Genomic DNA, 12,477 nt, shown 5'->3' with positions numbered 1-12,477 from the left:
TTCTCTCTCTTTGCAGTCATGACTACAACATGCGCACTAAAAACAACTAGAACTGCCCAAACTATTGCTTAGTTTGTTTTGTTTTAAAAAAGGGTGCAATTTTATTGTATATACAACCAATTTACTGGTAATACCTTGGCTTATTGCAAGGTTCTGACAAAATGTTTGTCTAGGCTTTTTTCCCTTCACTGTGAAGCACTGAAAGCTGCTATTTTTTTTCTTTCTTTCTTTTCTGTTTTTTTCTTCCTTTTTTTAAATTTTTTTTTCTTTTTTTTTTTTTTAGTGCACATATGTCATAATAAAGTAATGCCCAGCTAAGTGCTATAGGGGAAGGCAAAGTATGCTGGCTGGCTATAGGAAGTGACACCGTACACTGACAATCACACCATACAACAGCGCCAAACGACTATTCAACCACTTATCAGACACATATGAAAATCCAAAATGTTTTATTTTATTTTTTTTTCCTTAAATAGAGATAACCAGTAAACAATTTTCAGAACTTGGAAGTTTAAAAACGTGCATATAAAAATGGGCATTATATACTTTTTATTGAATGTGGATTGACTGCAGTCTGCTAAGAAAAATGGGGTGTGGGAGCTGAAGAAAAAGGAAGTTGTCTTTTTTTTTTCTTTTTTTCTTTTTTTTTAAGGCTTGCTTGTGAAAGGAACAGTTGTAAAAACAAAATTGCTTGAAGCAGGGTCAGCTTAGTGCTTCACAGTTTGACTGCTTCTCTAAGAGGAGCCCTTCCTGCGCACGTGCATTCAAAAATCACAAAAAGTACAAAGACAAACACCTAAAACACACTGCGTCAAGTGCAGCACTGACTTTGGTCAAATTAAAAAAAAAAAAAAAAGGAAAAGGAAAAGAAAAATTAATAATTGCTAAGCTTTTTCTACATGATATAAGCAGGTATTGCATATTTTCATATATCTGGGGGGGGCGGGAAATAAGGAAGACTCCAAATAAATTGTAAAATGCAGCAACATCCAAAATACTGACATTCTAAGCATCTACAGATCTCAGCAATGCACTGCCACTGACCACACAGGACAATAACGACTACTCCTATCTGCGGGACAACTGACTTTCTATTGAGTTCTAGATGTTGAAACTGACGATGGCTGACATAAAAGTCACATTTACAAAAAGTGTCTCCAAATGCTTGACGAGGGAAAAACCCCTTTCAATAGAGGAGCATGTGCAACAATTCCACAAATAATCGCTATCCAGGGCAAGGCACATTGATATGGAATTTTTTGTTTTCGTGCAAATTAAGGAAAAAAAACAAAACAAAACAACATTGTTGGGGGGGGGAAGATGAGGAGCAAAGTGTCTTCCCAAGAATTTCAGTTACTTGATTGTATAGGACAGTAGTAGAACCCTTCTGAAGGGCTGAAAACAAAGTTTAAAGGCAAGTGCCTAGAGGAGGGTTACCATTACCATATTGTGTCTTAATGCACTCTACTTTATCCTACATTAACTATATAAAAATTAGTTACTAACACTAGAACATGCAGAGACTTCCTCTGATCAGCAGGGCCGCCAACCAGAACGTTTATATATGTATAGTTTAGGGAACCTTCTTGAAGTTGCATGGGAAGCAAAGGGGTGCTTCGCTGTCTGGTAGAAAAATCACTTGCACTTTTTTTTGTTTTTGTTTGTTTGTTTCTTTTTTTTTCTCTTTTTTTTTCTTTTTTACATAAGATACAGGACATTTGGGGGGTGCAAACTTTGTTTTTCCCTAACAAGTGCCCTTGATCTGAATGGGCACCAGCATTTGTGTCAGTATTGGTTTCATTATTATTATTATTTTTTTTTTCCCATAGCCCAGTTCAGGGACGCAAAGGTCTTTAAAACTTCTGGACAATCTCTGGTACCATGAGGTGTCTGATAACTGATAAATCCTATGTTGCCAGATACATGTAAAAATCTTCAGAATTGGCATAATTCATTATAATGACTTCTAGCTTATAAAATTAACAGATACCATGATTTCATTTTAGTTATGTGCTTTGATAACAGAAAATAATTAATTAGCATTTAATGTAGTTAACATATTGTGGTAAAAGCACCATTAGATTTGTTTTTTTGTTTTTTTTTTTAATTTTCCTTCAGTTTTTAAAGGGATACAAGTTTAACAATAAAAAACATAAAAAGCAAAAATAGCTCCCCTTTTTTCTTGCAAGGCTGTTTTTTACCCCAATAATTTAGAGTCCTGGGGTGGAAGGACTTGAAAAACAAAAATAGAATTTTCAACAATCTCTATCTTACAAAGATATTTAGCTATCCAATGAAATTGCACTTTACTCAATTCAAAATTCGATTGTTTTGATTGATTCCTGTCAGTTTCTGTCAACACAGACCATCTTCCCCATTTCCATGTGAATTTTTGTGTCATTGTTGAAATTGTTGAAAAATGTTGTTGTTGTTTTTAATGTAAGTGCAGCATTTCAAAACTTTTAAAAAACTGAATAGTAGTAGTAGTTTGCCATTTTCGGAATTGTTCTGCAACGTGAGTGGATTCATTGTCCTTGCGGGCCATGTTATATACTTAACTGCTGACTGCTGAACCAAACCAAACTAAAAGAAAAATAAAAAAGGAACATAACTGCATTTTCTTTTTCCAATATGTTACAGAAAAACATTGCCCTTTGACTGTCCCGTAAGTTATATATTGCAGATCTCAGCTACTACAAAAGATTTAGTTCTCCATGTGCCTCTTGAATGCTCAAGAAGGATCACACCTGTGTGGGTAAATTCATGAAATACTGTGAAACAGCCAGGCTCCGTAAGGAAAGTGTGTTACAGCAGGAAGTCAGTGAGCAAGGGTAGTCCTCCGCTAGCCACATCACCTAATGCTCACGCTACCACGGAAACACTCCAAATGTTACAAAGCCCAACCATTTCCAGCACCATATGAGAAATTACAACAGTCCCTAAAGTATTTAAAAAAAAAATCCCAAAAGGTTATGGCCTTTGCTGTTTGACCATAATGCTTGCTGTTTCCATGTACAAGTTGATTTGAATCGGTTTTTCTCCCCTTCCACTGACAGTGAAGTTGTAACCGCGCTGGGTTGAGGTTGCGTCCATGTTACAGAGTTGAGAAGGGGTCAGGTGGTCTGTCTGGTGGATGGTGGGACGCTGCAACTTTTATCCCAGGTACCAGGACTGGAAGACAAAAGGAAGAGTGCAGTTAGAAGGGCAGTTTGTGGGGCTGGGGTGTAGCTCACTTACACAGCGCTTGACTGGTGTGTGTGAGGCCCTGGGTTCTATCCTTGTCACAAAAAAACAGAAGTCCAGTTTGCAAAACAGCCTATTTTAGAAGTTGACCATCTTGTTTCTCATTCAATTCTCAGCCTGGAATACAGAATATCTTCACCCAAGAAGAGCTGAGTGAATGGAGAATGGGAGAAAGAAGAGGTTTCATGGGGTAATGAATGGCTAGGTGACTTGGATGATTTTCAGTGTCTCCTTCCAATGAGTGGGCACACATTGGGTGCCCACAGGGTGACTGCAGCATTCTTTAGCAGGCACAGGTGTTAGCAACAATACCATAAGTGAGAGGAGGTAAAGGGGAGAAGCCCTTGGTCATCTCTTGGGTAATTTAGGGAAAGCCACTCATTTCTCTTACTCTCTCCTTCTTCGTATGTGTGCGAGGTCGACTTCAGGAAATAAATTAAAGCTCCTTTCAGTCCAATATTTCTAAAATAATATTTTCAGAAAGGACACATAATCATCAAAAAGGAGCAAGGCTTTGCCTTGGTAACTGCCACTAGGTCCACAGGGTAAATGAAGCTATGCTTTTGTCCCTTCAGCATTTAAAGGTCTCCATGTCTGGGCCCAGCTACCTTCTCCTTTCATGAACCCATAGATGATCAGCTTTGAGTCATACTCCAGTAGGACATTACTTTATCTGCTGGCATTTCTTTGTCAGCAAGGAAAGTTAAGTTCGCTAAACAAAGTGACCAAGTATAGACTAATATCAGAGTCTTAAGTGAATTAGAAAGTATATGGCCTTTGCCAACTTTCCTCCGGCAATACCCTGAAAAATTCACTACATTTGTCATTAGTCACTGAAAAGTGCCTCAGAGTGGGTCATGTGTGGATGATCCAGTCAGGTGAAGGCCTGGCCTTGTCTAAGAGATTCCATTAGGTAAAGTCAGGACTGGCTGAAGAATGGCTAAAAAAAGAGCTACCTGGAGGTTGGTGTAAGATTTCCTGGTTACACAAACTACCTTTGATTTCCAGAGGAGTTTAAAAACCCTCAGTCTAAAGTGAACAAGTGCTCATCATTTGATGTTATTCTTCATCCACATGCTTTGAGGAAAACAATAGAGCCTCTTGTGTCCTGAAAGGAAATCATTCTGGCAACTACACATGGCCTACATCTAACTAGACCAAAGAAAGAAGAGGGAGAAAAGAAGGAGAGGGACTCAGGCCCCAAAGTGTTTTTATTTTTAGTAGGCCTCTCCTAAATAGCGGATGCTGATCCACGTTAGAACTGCATTCACACTTTAACAGAACACTCTCAAACTCTGAGTGTGGCAAACAATGCTCACAATTTCTGTTTGCACACTTTCTAAGGCAGTTGTAAAATTCCAGACTTCTTTAATGTGACAGACCGGTTAATTCTTAAAGCAAAGGCCTGGGACTCAGTGAGTCGGCAGGGGGAGCAGTTTTCCATACCACTGTCTCTGGACGAGACCTCAGGGCACTACAAAAATCTGCAGTGCCTCTGCACTTCTCTTAAAAAGCAAAGCAAAAAAAAAAAAAAAAAAGTTTCTTCACACATCTTACTATTCAGTATGTGCCTTGCCGACAAGGTTACCCCAGAGCAGCTCTGTAATCCTTCACTGAAATAGGCTTTATTGATTGCTCTGGTCTATTGTTCTCTTTTCAAGTCCCCCAAGTTCAAGTTCATCCTGGTGTTACATCATGTCTGGTTGCTAAGAGCAACCAGACAGACCCAGACGTGACTATCATTAGCAAGAAACCCTCCGCTCTCCTCCCACCAACCTTCCAGTGGTTCTGACGTAGCAGGCCCACTGCAAACACATTGAAGTATTTATTCTGCCTAATTTATGACCTACACAGCAAGCAAGACCCCCACTCCAAAAACCAACACTGTTGTATATTTAATTAATCTGTCTTTCTCTGGCACTTGGGAAAGTTAGACAAAGGACTAATTATTGTGTTTCACTCTCCACACTTTTCTTTTGGGGGGTGAATATTTGCATGGGAAAGAAAACTACAAGGCCCAGCTTTGGGCCCCTCCCCTTTTTCTTTTTGCCCTATTGACATTTCATGAAATACTTTAGCTGCTTAAGGGAATTAGGAAAAAAAATGCGATGTGAATGTTACTCCTTCTGAGTTGGTATTCAGTAACACAAATCAACTCATGACATGTTTAAATTTAAATGCTAACCACACACTCTCAGAGTTACTTTAAAGGTTAGTTTTTAATCAATAGAAGTTGCTGACTCTGGGTTTTTGAGCTGCATGCTGCAACTCTTGGGCTTTTGTCTAACGTTAAAGCTTGCGAACTTTCTTTCCTTGAGATGATTTTAGCAATGATTTGCAGACAGAAGGCTATTGTGTTCTGACCAGCAACATGTCAATAGAGGAGCCAAGCTGCCCTGTGGTGGGGTGTCAATATGACTCCTGAGGCAGGGGTTGGGGGTCTTTAATAACCCGTGAAAAAACCTTAATTAACCCTTTCAGGCCCAAACCAAAACCTATTCTTCAACTTTTTTACTCCTGTAATTTGACCATTAGTACTTATTTCAACATCACTCTAATCTTCATGACAATTAACCCGGCTACTTGACCAGGATCTTCCAGAGGGGGAAGTCAGGGAAACCACACCAGGAACCCATCTTTCTTTCTTTCTTTGGCAGAAATAGCAGATAAACAGTTCTAATAATAGTAAATTCGTCCATTTCACCAAATTTCCTAATGATCAGTTTGCACTTGAAGATTCTCATAATCTTTCTGTGACCAGCGTGACAGTCACACATGGATAAGCCTCTTGACTTCTGTGAACTTCCATGAACTGCAGAAACACCAGATGGACAAGACAACTTTTGGAAAAGCCTATTTTCTTGTGTGATATTTTCTTTTAATTTTCATTATGCAAGCAGGGAAAGTTTCAAAACATTCATTGAAGAATGATTCTGCCTATTTTCTTCTTGGGCCATACAGGAAATATATAAAAGAAATCTGAGATTGTTAAATTGTTGGGATTGAATAGCAAATCACTGGGAAAATGTTGACACATTAAACAAAATTCATTTATGGAGAGTCAAAAAATCGTCTCCAGACATTTACTGACATAAGCTTAGGTTTCATATGGTTTCTGCCTTCATACTTTATAGCCCCTTAATCTATTCTACTGTAGCCAGATGGACTACAAAGGAATCTCTGTCCCTTATCTCCTGTGAGTTGCAATATTACAATACAATATCGGATGATGTTATCTTGATACATTTACATTAAGGAAGTAAACACAGAGCTTTGATCTATTTTTTCCCCTCAGGAACATTCAGCTACAGTTGTTTTGGAGGTCCATAAATCCACACTCCCACAAAGTCTCTGGTTGGGTACAATTAGTCAGTTACATTCCCAATGCCTACAGCTTGTGATGTACTGGGGGTGGGAGGGGGGAACTGTCCTCTTTCAGTGTTCAAGGTGAAACATCAAAAGAAATCTGCAGTCCGGGACAAGAGCTCAGCTTTCCTTCTCTCCAGTCAGATGAAGAAGTAATCTCATCAGGTTGGAAAGTGCTGACTAAGGATTTAATAAAGTGCCTGCAGATGTGGCGTCTCTAAGGTATTCAACTCATGTAATGCAAAACAGCTCCACGCTGAATGTGCTTATAAAATTTCATTTAACCATTGCAGCGCGACATTTTTTTTTCCCCTTCACAGTTCTCTATGGAGTTTTACCACACCTCCCGCCCCTTAATTTACAGTTCGAATCCCATTCTGCCTGAATTCTGGAATACTCACAGTACTTTAGGAACCACAAACAGTATCTATCCGACTGCATCCTAAACAGGAAACCTGGAACGGCAGGCCAATCTGACAGTGCCAATCTGTTTCATTTCTTATGCCTCATGGAGAGCAATTAGGACACTGAGACCATTTTCCAAAGTTGGGTCTTGAGGGTACTGAAGACGAGGTGGGTGAAGCCAAGGGACACAACTCCTTAACTAATGACACACATTCCAATGTGTAGGGCAACTTCTGAAAAAGCCTTTTATAGCTTTTCACAGAGAGGACAGGATGCACATTTTAAAAACAGAAAGAAATATGTCTGTCTGAGATAGTTATATTTTCACTTGAACCAAAAGGGGGAAAAAAAGATAGGGTGCTGGGGGTGGGGGTGTGTGTGTGGAACAGACTGTGACAGGGCAGAATCTGTTTTTCAAATTAAAAAGTTAAACAAAAGGCCTCAAGGGCAAAGTTTAACACTGCGGAAGGAGGTTGTTAATGTGGAATCCAGAACTGGGTGTGACACTTTGCTTTCTTCTCCTGGCAAGGTGGGTTATTTAAGGACATTTACACACATAAAACGGAAACACAAAAATACAGGGAGCTTCTCCCCCACCTCCCAGGCTCAATTCCCCACCGGCCCCCAAAGAGGATGCTGCTAACTAAGACTGCATGAGTCACAGTCACCATTTTGCCTTTTCTCTCAAGGCTACCTCTGCTGGGTCACACTAATCCAGTTAGCTATTTTTGGCTTCCTGCTCTTATTTGGATGAACTAAGCTCACTACTGATTATGAATGAGTTGTCCTTGGCAAACCAGTCCCATACCTGGTAGTCCCCTCTCCCTGCTCCAATACGATGGAAGTAAATAGGACCTCGGAGTAGGCTTCTCCCATTAGTATCAACCACTTGGGAGCATTAGTCACTCATTCAGTGAGCACTTAGGGCTGACTGTGTGCTGGGTGCTAGAGATACAGGCTCTGGGGATTCTGTGAATAAAATACATATGGTCCCTGCTCTTGAGGATTTTATTGTCTAGCAGGAAGAAGGGGCTGGATTTTAGACTTCCATACTCTTCCCAATACCAGAAATCTTGCTTTCCTCACAGTAGGATCTTTGTAAACTGAAGAGGCTGATATGTACTGTCAGAAGGACTCGGACTCAGGCCCATTCTTCCCACTGACTCCCTGTGTGACTCCCAGTAAAGCCGGCCCTGTTCCCGGGAGCCCAGAGGATGGCCGTGAGGACCATTCTGCAGTTGGATGCAGAATGTGAGAGGAAGGCGTTGGTTTCCATGGGTTCCTTCTGAAGAGAGTGGCAAGCTATTCTCAGGTGTTAGTTATTGGTATTGCCAGCCTTGGGCTTTGATCTCTGTGGTCATTCTTCTTGTCTGATTTTATTTTGTTAATTAAAGAAAGCCTGTTTTCAATAACTCTAAACCAAGACTTGTTTATTGTACAGGAAACTATTAAAACATTAATGGGCTGTGAGTGGCCCTGCTCACCTTAGAGGCCTTATCTTTCCACCACTTGTACTCAACACTTGTGCCCTGTTAAACTTCTTTTAGATCCCCGAAGCCAAGTGCTTTCTCCCTGTTGGGCCTTGGATCATTCTGAGCCTCTTCCTTGGCTTTTCTAGCACTTTGCTCATCCTTGGGTTCCAAGTTACATGTTCCTTCCTCTGAGAGGTCTTCTTAGGGACTTTACCCACAGGGTTCACCTATCATGGTGGCTGAACTAGAATAACCTGTTTTTTTTCCTTAAGAAAGATGCCTCCCTTCTCAGGTGTGGCATCCCCGTGTCCGGCACACAAGGTGCCTGACAAACACCATTGAATAAGCAAGGAGAAACATGCTGCATACAACTTCCCAAAGCCAGGCATCTCTCACCTAAGGAGGGTAAAGCAAGGCCTCTAGATGAGTGACTCCTGGCCTGGTAGGGCCACATCCACACTCACACCACATGCTCATGCCTCCCCAAATAACAGGCACTCTCCCTGGAGAAACACGAGACTCCACAAGCCGCCCCAGGCAGTTCCGACGCAGGAGCTGCTGCATGGGGCCGAGAGTGGCCCAGCGCGTCAGCAGCATGTGCCACGGTTCTGTAACATGGACCGCTGCCTGCTTGCTACGAGCACAGAGCCGTTGTCCAAACCACCGCTCCCTGGAGAATGGCTGTGCTGCTCCCAGCCAAGACCTCCGTTTTGGTTCAAACCTCAAGATGGGAAAACACTAATCTTTTTACCCCATAAGCCATCCGGTACCTCCAAACCTTGAGAGCACACAATCCAATTATGCAGACAGTGTTCCAAGGTCGGAATCTTTCACCATATCCCAGGCTGCCCCGGTGTTCCTTACCACCAAGTCAATTTTTCTTTTGGTCTCCCTTTATGTTTTCATTGATTAATCTTTTACCTCAGGAAACCAAAGACTTATGGATTAAAAATCGCACGATGACCCACTGGCAAGGCTCTGAAGACTAACTGGAGGGCTGCGTGCATGGTGCAAAGATCTAGAACTCCGAAGTCCACATTACAGGAAGACGAGCGCCAGCACTGTTATGGGTGAGTTAGATGACCCTAGGGAAGCTAGTCAGCCCCTCTGAGTCTCAGTTTTCCATTCTATGAAATGGAGATACCAACTTTACCCATCTGTGGGGATTAGATGAGATGATACCCGGTTAGGGGCAAGGACAGAAAACCATCTTGGGGTGTGAACCAAAACAGAGTTTCTCTAACTATAAAATGGGTCTGGGACCTTAGGATCCCCCTGAGACCTAAAGAGAACCATTTTCCTAGCAAAGTTATCCCTTAACAAGGCACTTTCTCTGATTTAATGATATAATTTCTTAGTTAAAAGTAGCAGCTGCGTCAGTTCCCTTTCCCCAGTTGCAAGAGAAAGTTCTTGAGAAAATAAAAATCTGTCTTTAATTGCAGTATTAAAATCAGAGCGGCGAAACCAACGGCACAAAAGGAATTGGCTCAAGTTTATGAAAGGCATTTGGGCCCTTGCCTTGCAAGGCTAACTGAGCCTCGGAGGTTGGGGGTGAGGGGGAAAGGGGAGGGAGGGAAGGAGTAGTCAGGCAACCAAGTGGGACAGAAACAATCCTATTTTGGTTTTTGTTAGCGAATGGCATACTACATAGATCAGAGACTTCTTATAAAATACAAACCCCCACTGTACACAAAGCACAGGAAAATGTGAGGAAAAAAGGGAAAAACTAAAAGCAGCTTAGGGTGTGTTAACGCTGCTATTCTGTCAGCTTAAAGAGTATTTTATGCTTGATCAACAGCTCTTTTTTATTGTGCTTTTCTTTCATTCATTCAAGACATCAAAGCCGGGCACCACCAGCGTACCTGCCCTTCTGGAGCCGCTTAGGAGGAGGTTCTAATGAAGCCCGACTCTGGGAGCCGGAGACCCCCGTGGACACGGCAGTTCAAAGGGAATATTTCAACAATGATTACATTTTGTAAATCTTTTTATGAAAGAGACAGCTTATTTCCTGCTTTTTCATGAAAAATAGATTCTGTCCATTAAAGTGAGCCCGCGCCACGGAAGCTGCCTGAGATCTGAGGTGCAGCGTGGAGATTAAGGGGACAAGGACCCGATGAACTCGTCCAGTGCGCCCATCTATCGGGCCCAGGATGGCACTGCCGGATGTGCTGGGCGGAGCCCAGACAGTGCGCTGGATGCTGGGCTGTGGGAGAGGCGGTGACAGCGGGGCTGGGTGGTTGTCTTCTCACCTTGGGCCTTGTGTTTATGATCTGTTCTTTTTTAACTTTTTTGACTCCACAAAGGCCAACAAGATATCAAGAGGCATCAGGCTGCCCCTTCTATGGCACAAGCGCAAGACCAAAGACTTTAGTTATAGATTCATTAAATGCTGTATTTTCATGCCCTGAGATGGGACAAATTCTTCTCCATATGGGAAGTTGGCCATAAAAAGCTGGCTCTGCTCTCAAGACACAATGCTGGCTTCATTAGTGCCTAATGTCTGCCCCAAAGGCAAAAATAAAGGAGCGGCCCAGCCCTTTGTAAGTTTTGATTTCACATTAAAATCATCTTTTCCCTAGGGTTTTTTTTTTTTTTTTTTTTTTTTTGGCAGGGAGAACACTGTGGGGAGTGGGGAAGGAAGGGAATATGGTTTCCTGGGGAGCTATGAAATGAAAAAATGTATGTTTTCTACACATTGGATTCCAATTTTAATTAAATGCCTGTTGTCTAACAAGTGCAGACAGTCACACTTGGGGTTGGCCCAACGGTGGCCCAGGGAGGTAACCTTTCTGTTTAAAGAGAGAGGCGTGGGAGTGGAGGTCGGCGCTCAGCAGAGCGTGGCCCCATTATAATAATGATTCTACTGTGTGCTTCCTCACTCCTGCTCTTCCCAAACATGGCTCAGGTCGCAGCGGATCCATCATGAGGTCCGACTGTTTGCACTGTGCAGGTAGATACGGTCCAAAAGGGGAAGAACAACATTACTGTGGAAAGTCCAGTGGCTTCAGAAATTCTCCAAGAGACACCCTGTAATAGAATTCCAGAAGAGCCGCTCCCTTGCCAGAAACAGATTCCCAGTCTAACCTTTCCAGCCGGGGAGACCTTCCAAACGCTGGGCAGCATCTGCCCCTTTGGGCTTCTTCACCCCACTGCGCACCGCCCCCACCCCCTTCTTCTGTACTTTAACCCTTCTCGGTGCCCTGTCCCTGTCCCTCCCTTTCCTTCCTCCTCCAAGTCTCTCCTGCCCTCCACACCTGTGGCTGAGCTGCCCATGAGAATGAGGTCAGACCCTTGCCCTCTCAAGGAGTGTCCAAAACCGACAGTCCTTCCCGGTCCACTCACGGCAAGGAGAAGGCAGAGAAGGAGAAATGGAGCTGCCAGCCATCAGATCCATGAAAACAGAGAGTGGGGGACAGTGAGGTGCAACCGAGGGCTGGACTGCCGGGCCTGGGTGCTGGACCAACCCCAGCCCAGATCCTGGTGCTGTGGGGCCCAGCACCTCCTGAGACCTCTCTGGTTGTAGGACACAGATTCCGTTCCTTTACCTTTCTTCACTTTGCTTTAGATTCTTGGTTGTCTGTGACTCATTCTCAGTGTTAGATGTCTCACCAACTGGGGTGAAACTGGGCATATCCCTCACTGAGGTTAGAGTGAGCATGACCAAGGGAAAAGTCCGATCATGGGCTCAGAGACCTAAACCCTGCACTGTGGACATCAGGGGTCCAACTTAACTTCTCTGCACACCAGGCCTCAGTATCATACCAGTTACACAGCATCTGAGGGAGGAAATAAAATGCAAAATGGCTTTGAAATATTAGCCTAAAATCGAAGTAAGCAGCATCATATGGGAAGCACCACTGTGATCTGGATGGGGGGCTGGAGGTCAGGGTTTCATCTGAGCCAAGATTTTTCCGTAGTGCGTCCCTGAAAGCCCAATCCAGGAACTGGTGAACAATGCTTTCCTCCTCCTCCTGAAAATGTGGTAGGATTT

The 12,477-nt window shown here is 42.8% G+C and overlaps 1 protein-coding gene across 3 annotated transcripts in view; it reads right to left on the bottom strand.

Annotated features, from left to right (window-relative positions):
- Positions 1–293: 293 nt before the first annotated feature.
- Nfia (nuclear factor I A) overlaps positions 294–12,477 on the bottom strand; it is a 351,492-nt gene continuing 339,308 nt past the window's right edge. For all 3 annotated transcript variants that reach the window (XM_026407234.2, XM_026407231.2, XM_026407233.2), the window contains one exon: positions 294–3,171. In XM_026407234.2, coding sequence (XP_026263019.1) covers positions 3,154–3,171 — 18 coding nt within the window. In that variant the 3' untranslated portion in view covers positions 294–3,153. The remainder of the gene's footprint in view (positions 3,172–12,477) is intronic.

The sequence above is a fragment of the Urocitellus parryii genome, chromosome 11 (genome assembly GCF_045843805.1).
Source record: "Urocitellus parryii isolate mUroPar1 chromosome 11, mUroPar1.hap1, whole genome shotgun sequence".
NCBI lineage: Eukaryota > Metazoa > Chordata > Mammalia > Rodentia > Sciuridae > Urocitellus > Urocitellus parryii.
The sequence above is the reverse complement of the archived record's forward strand: the minus strand, read 5'-3'. Positions and strand labels throughout refer to the sequence as shown.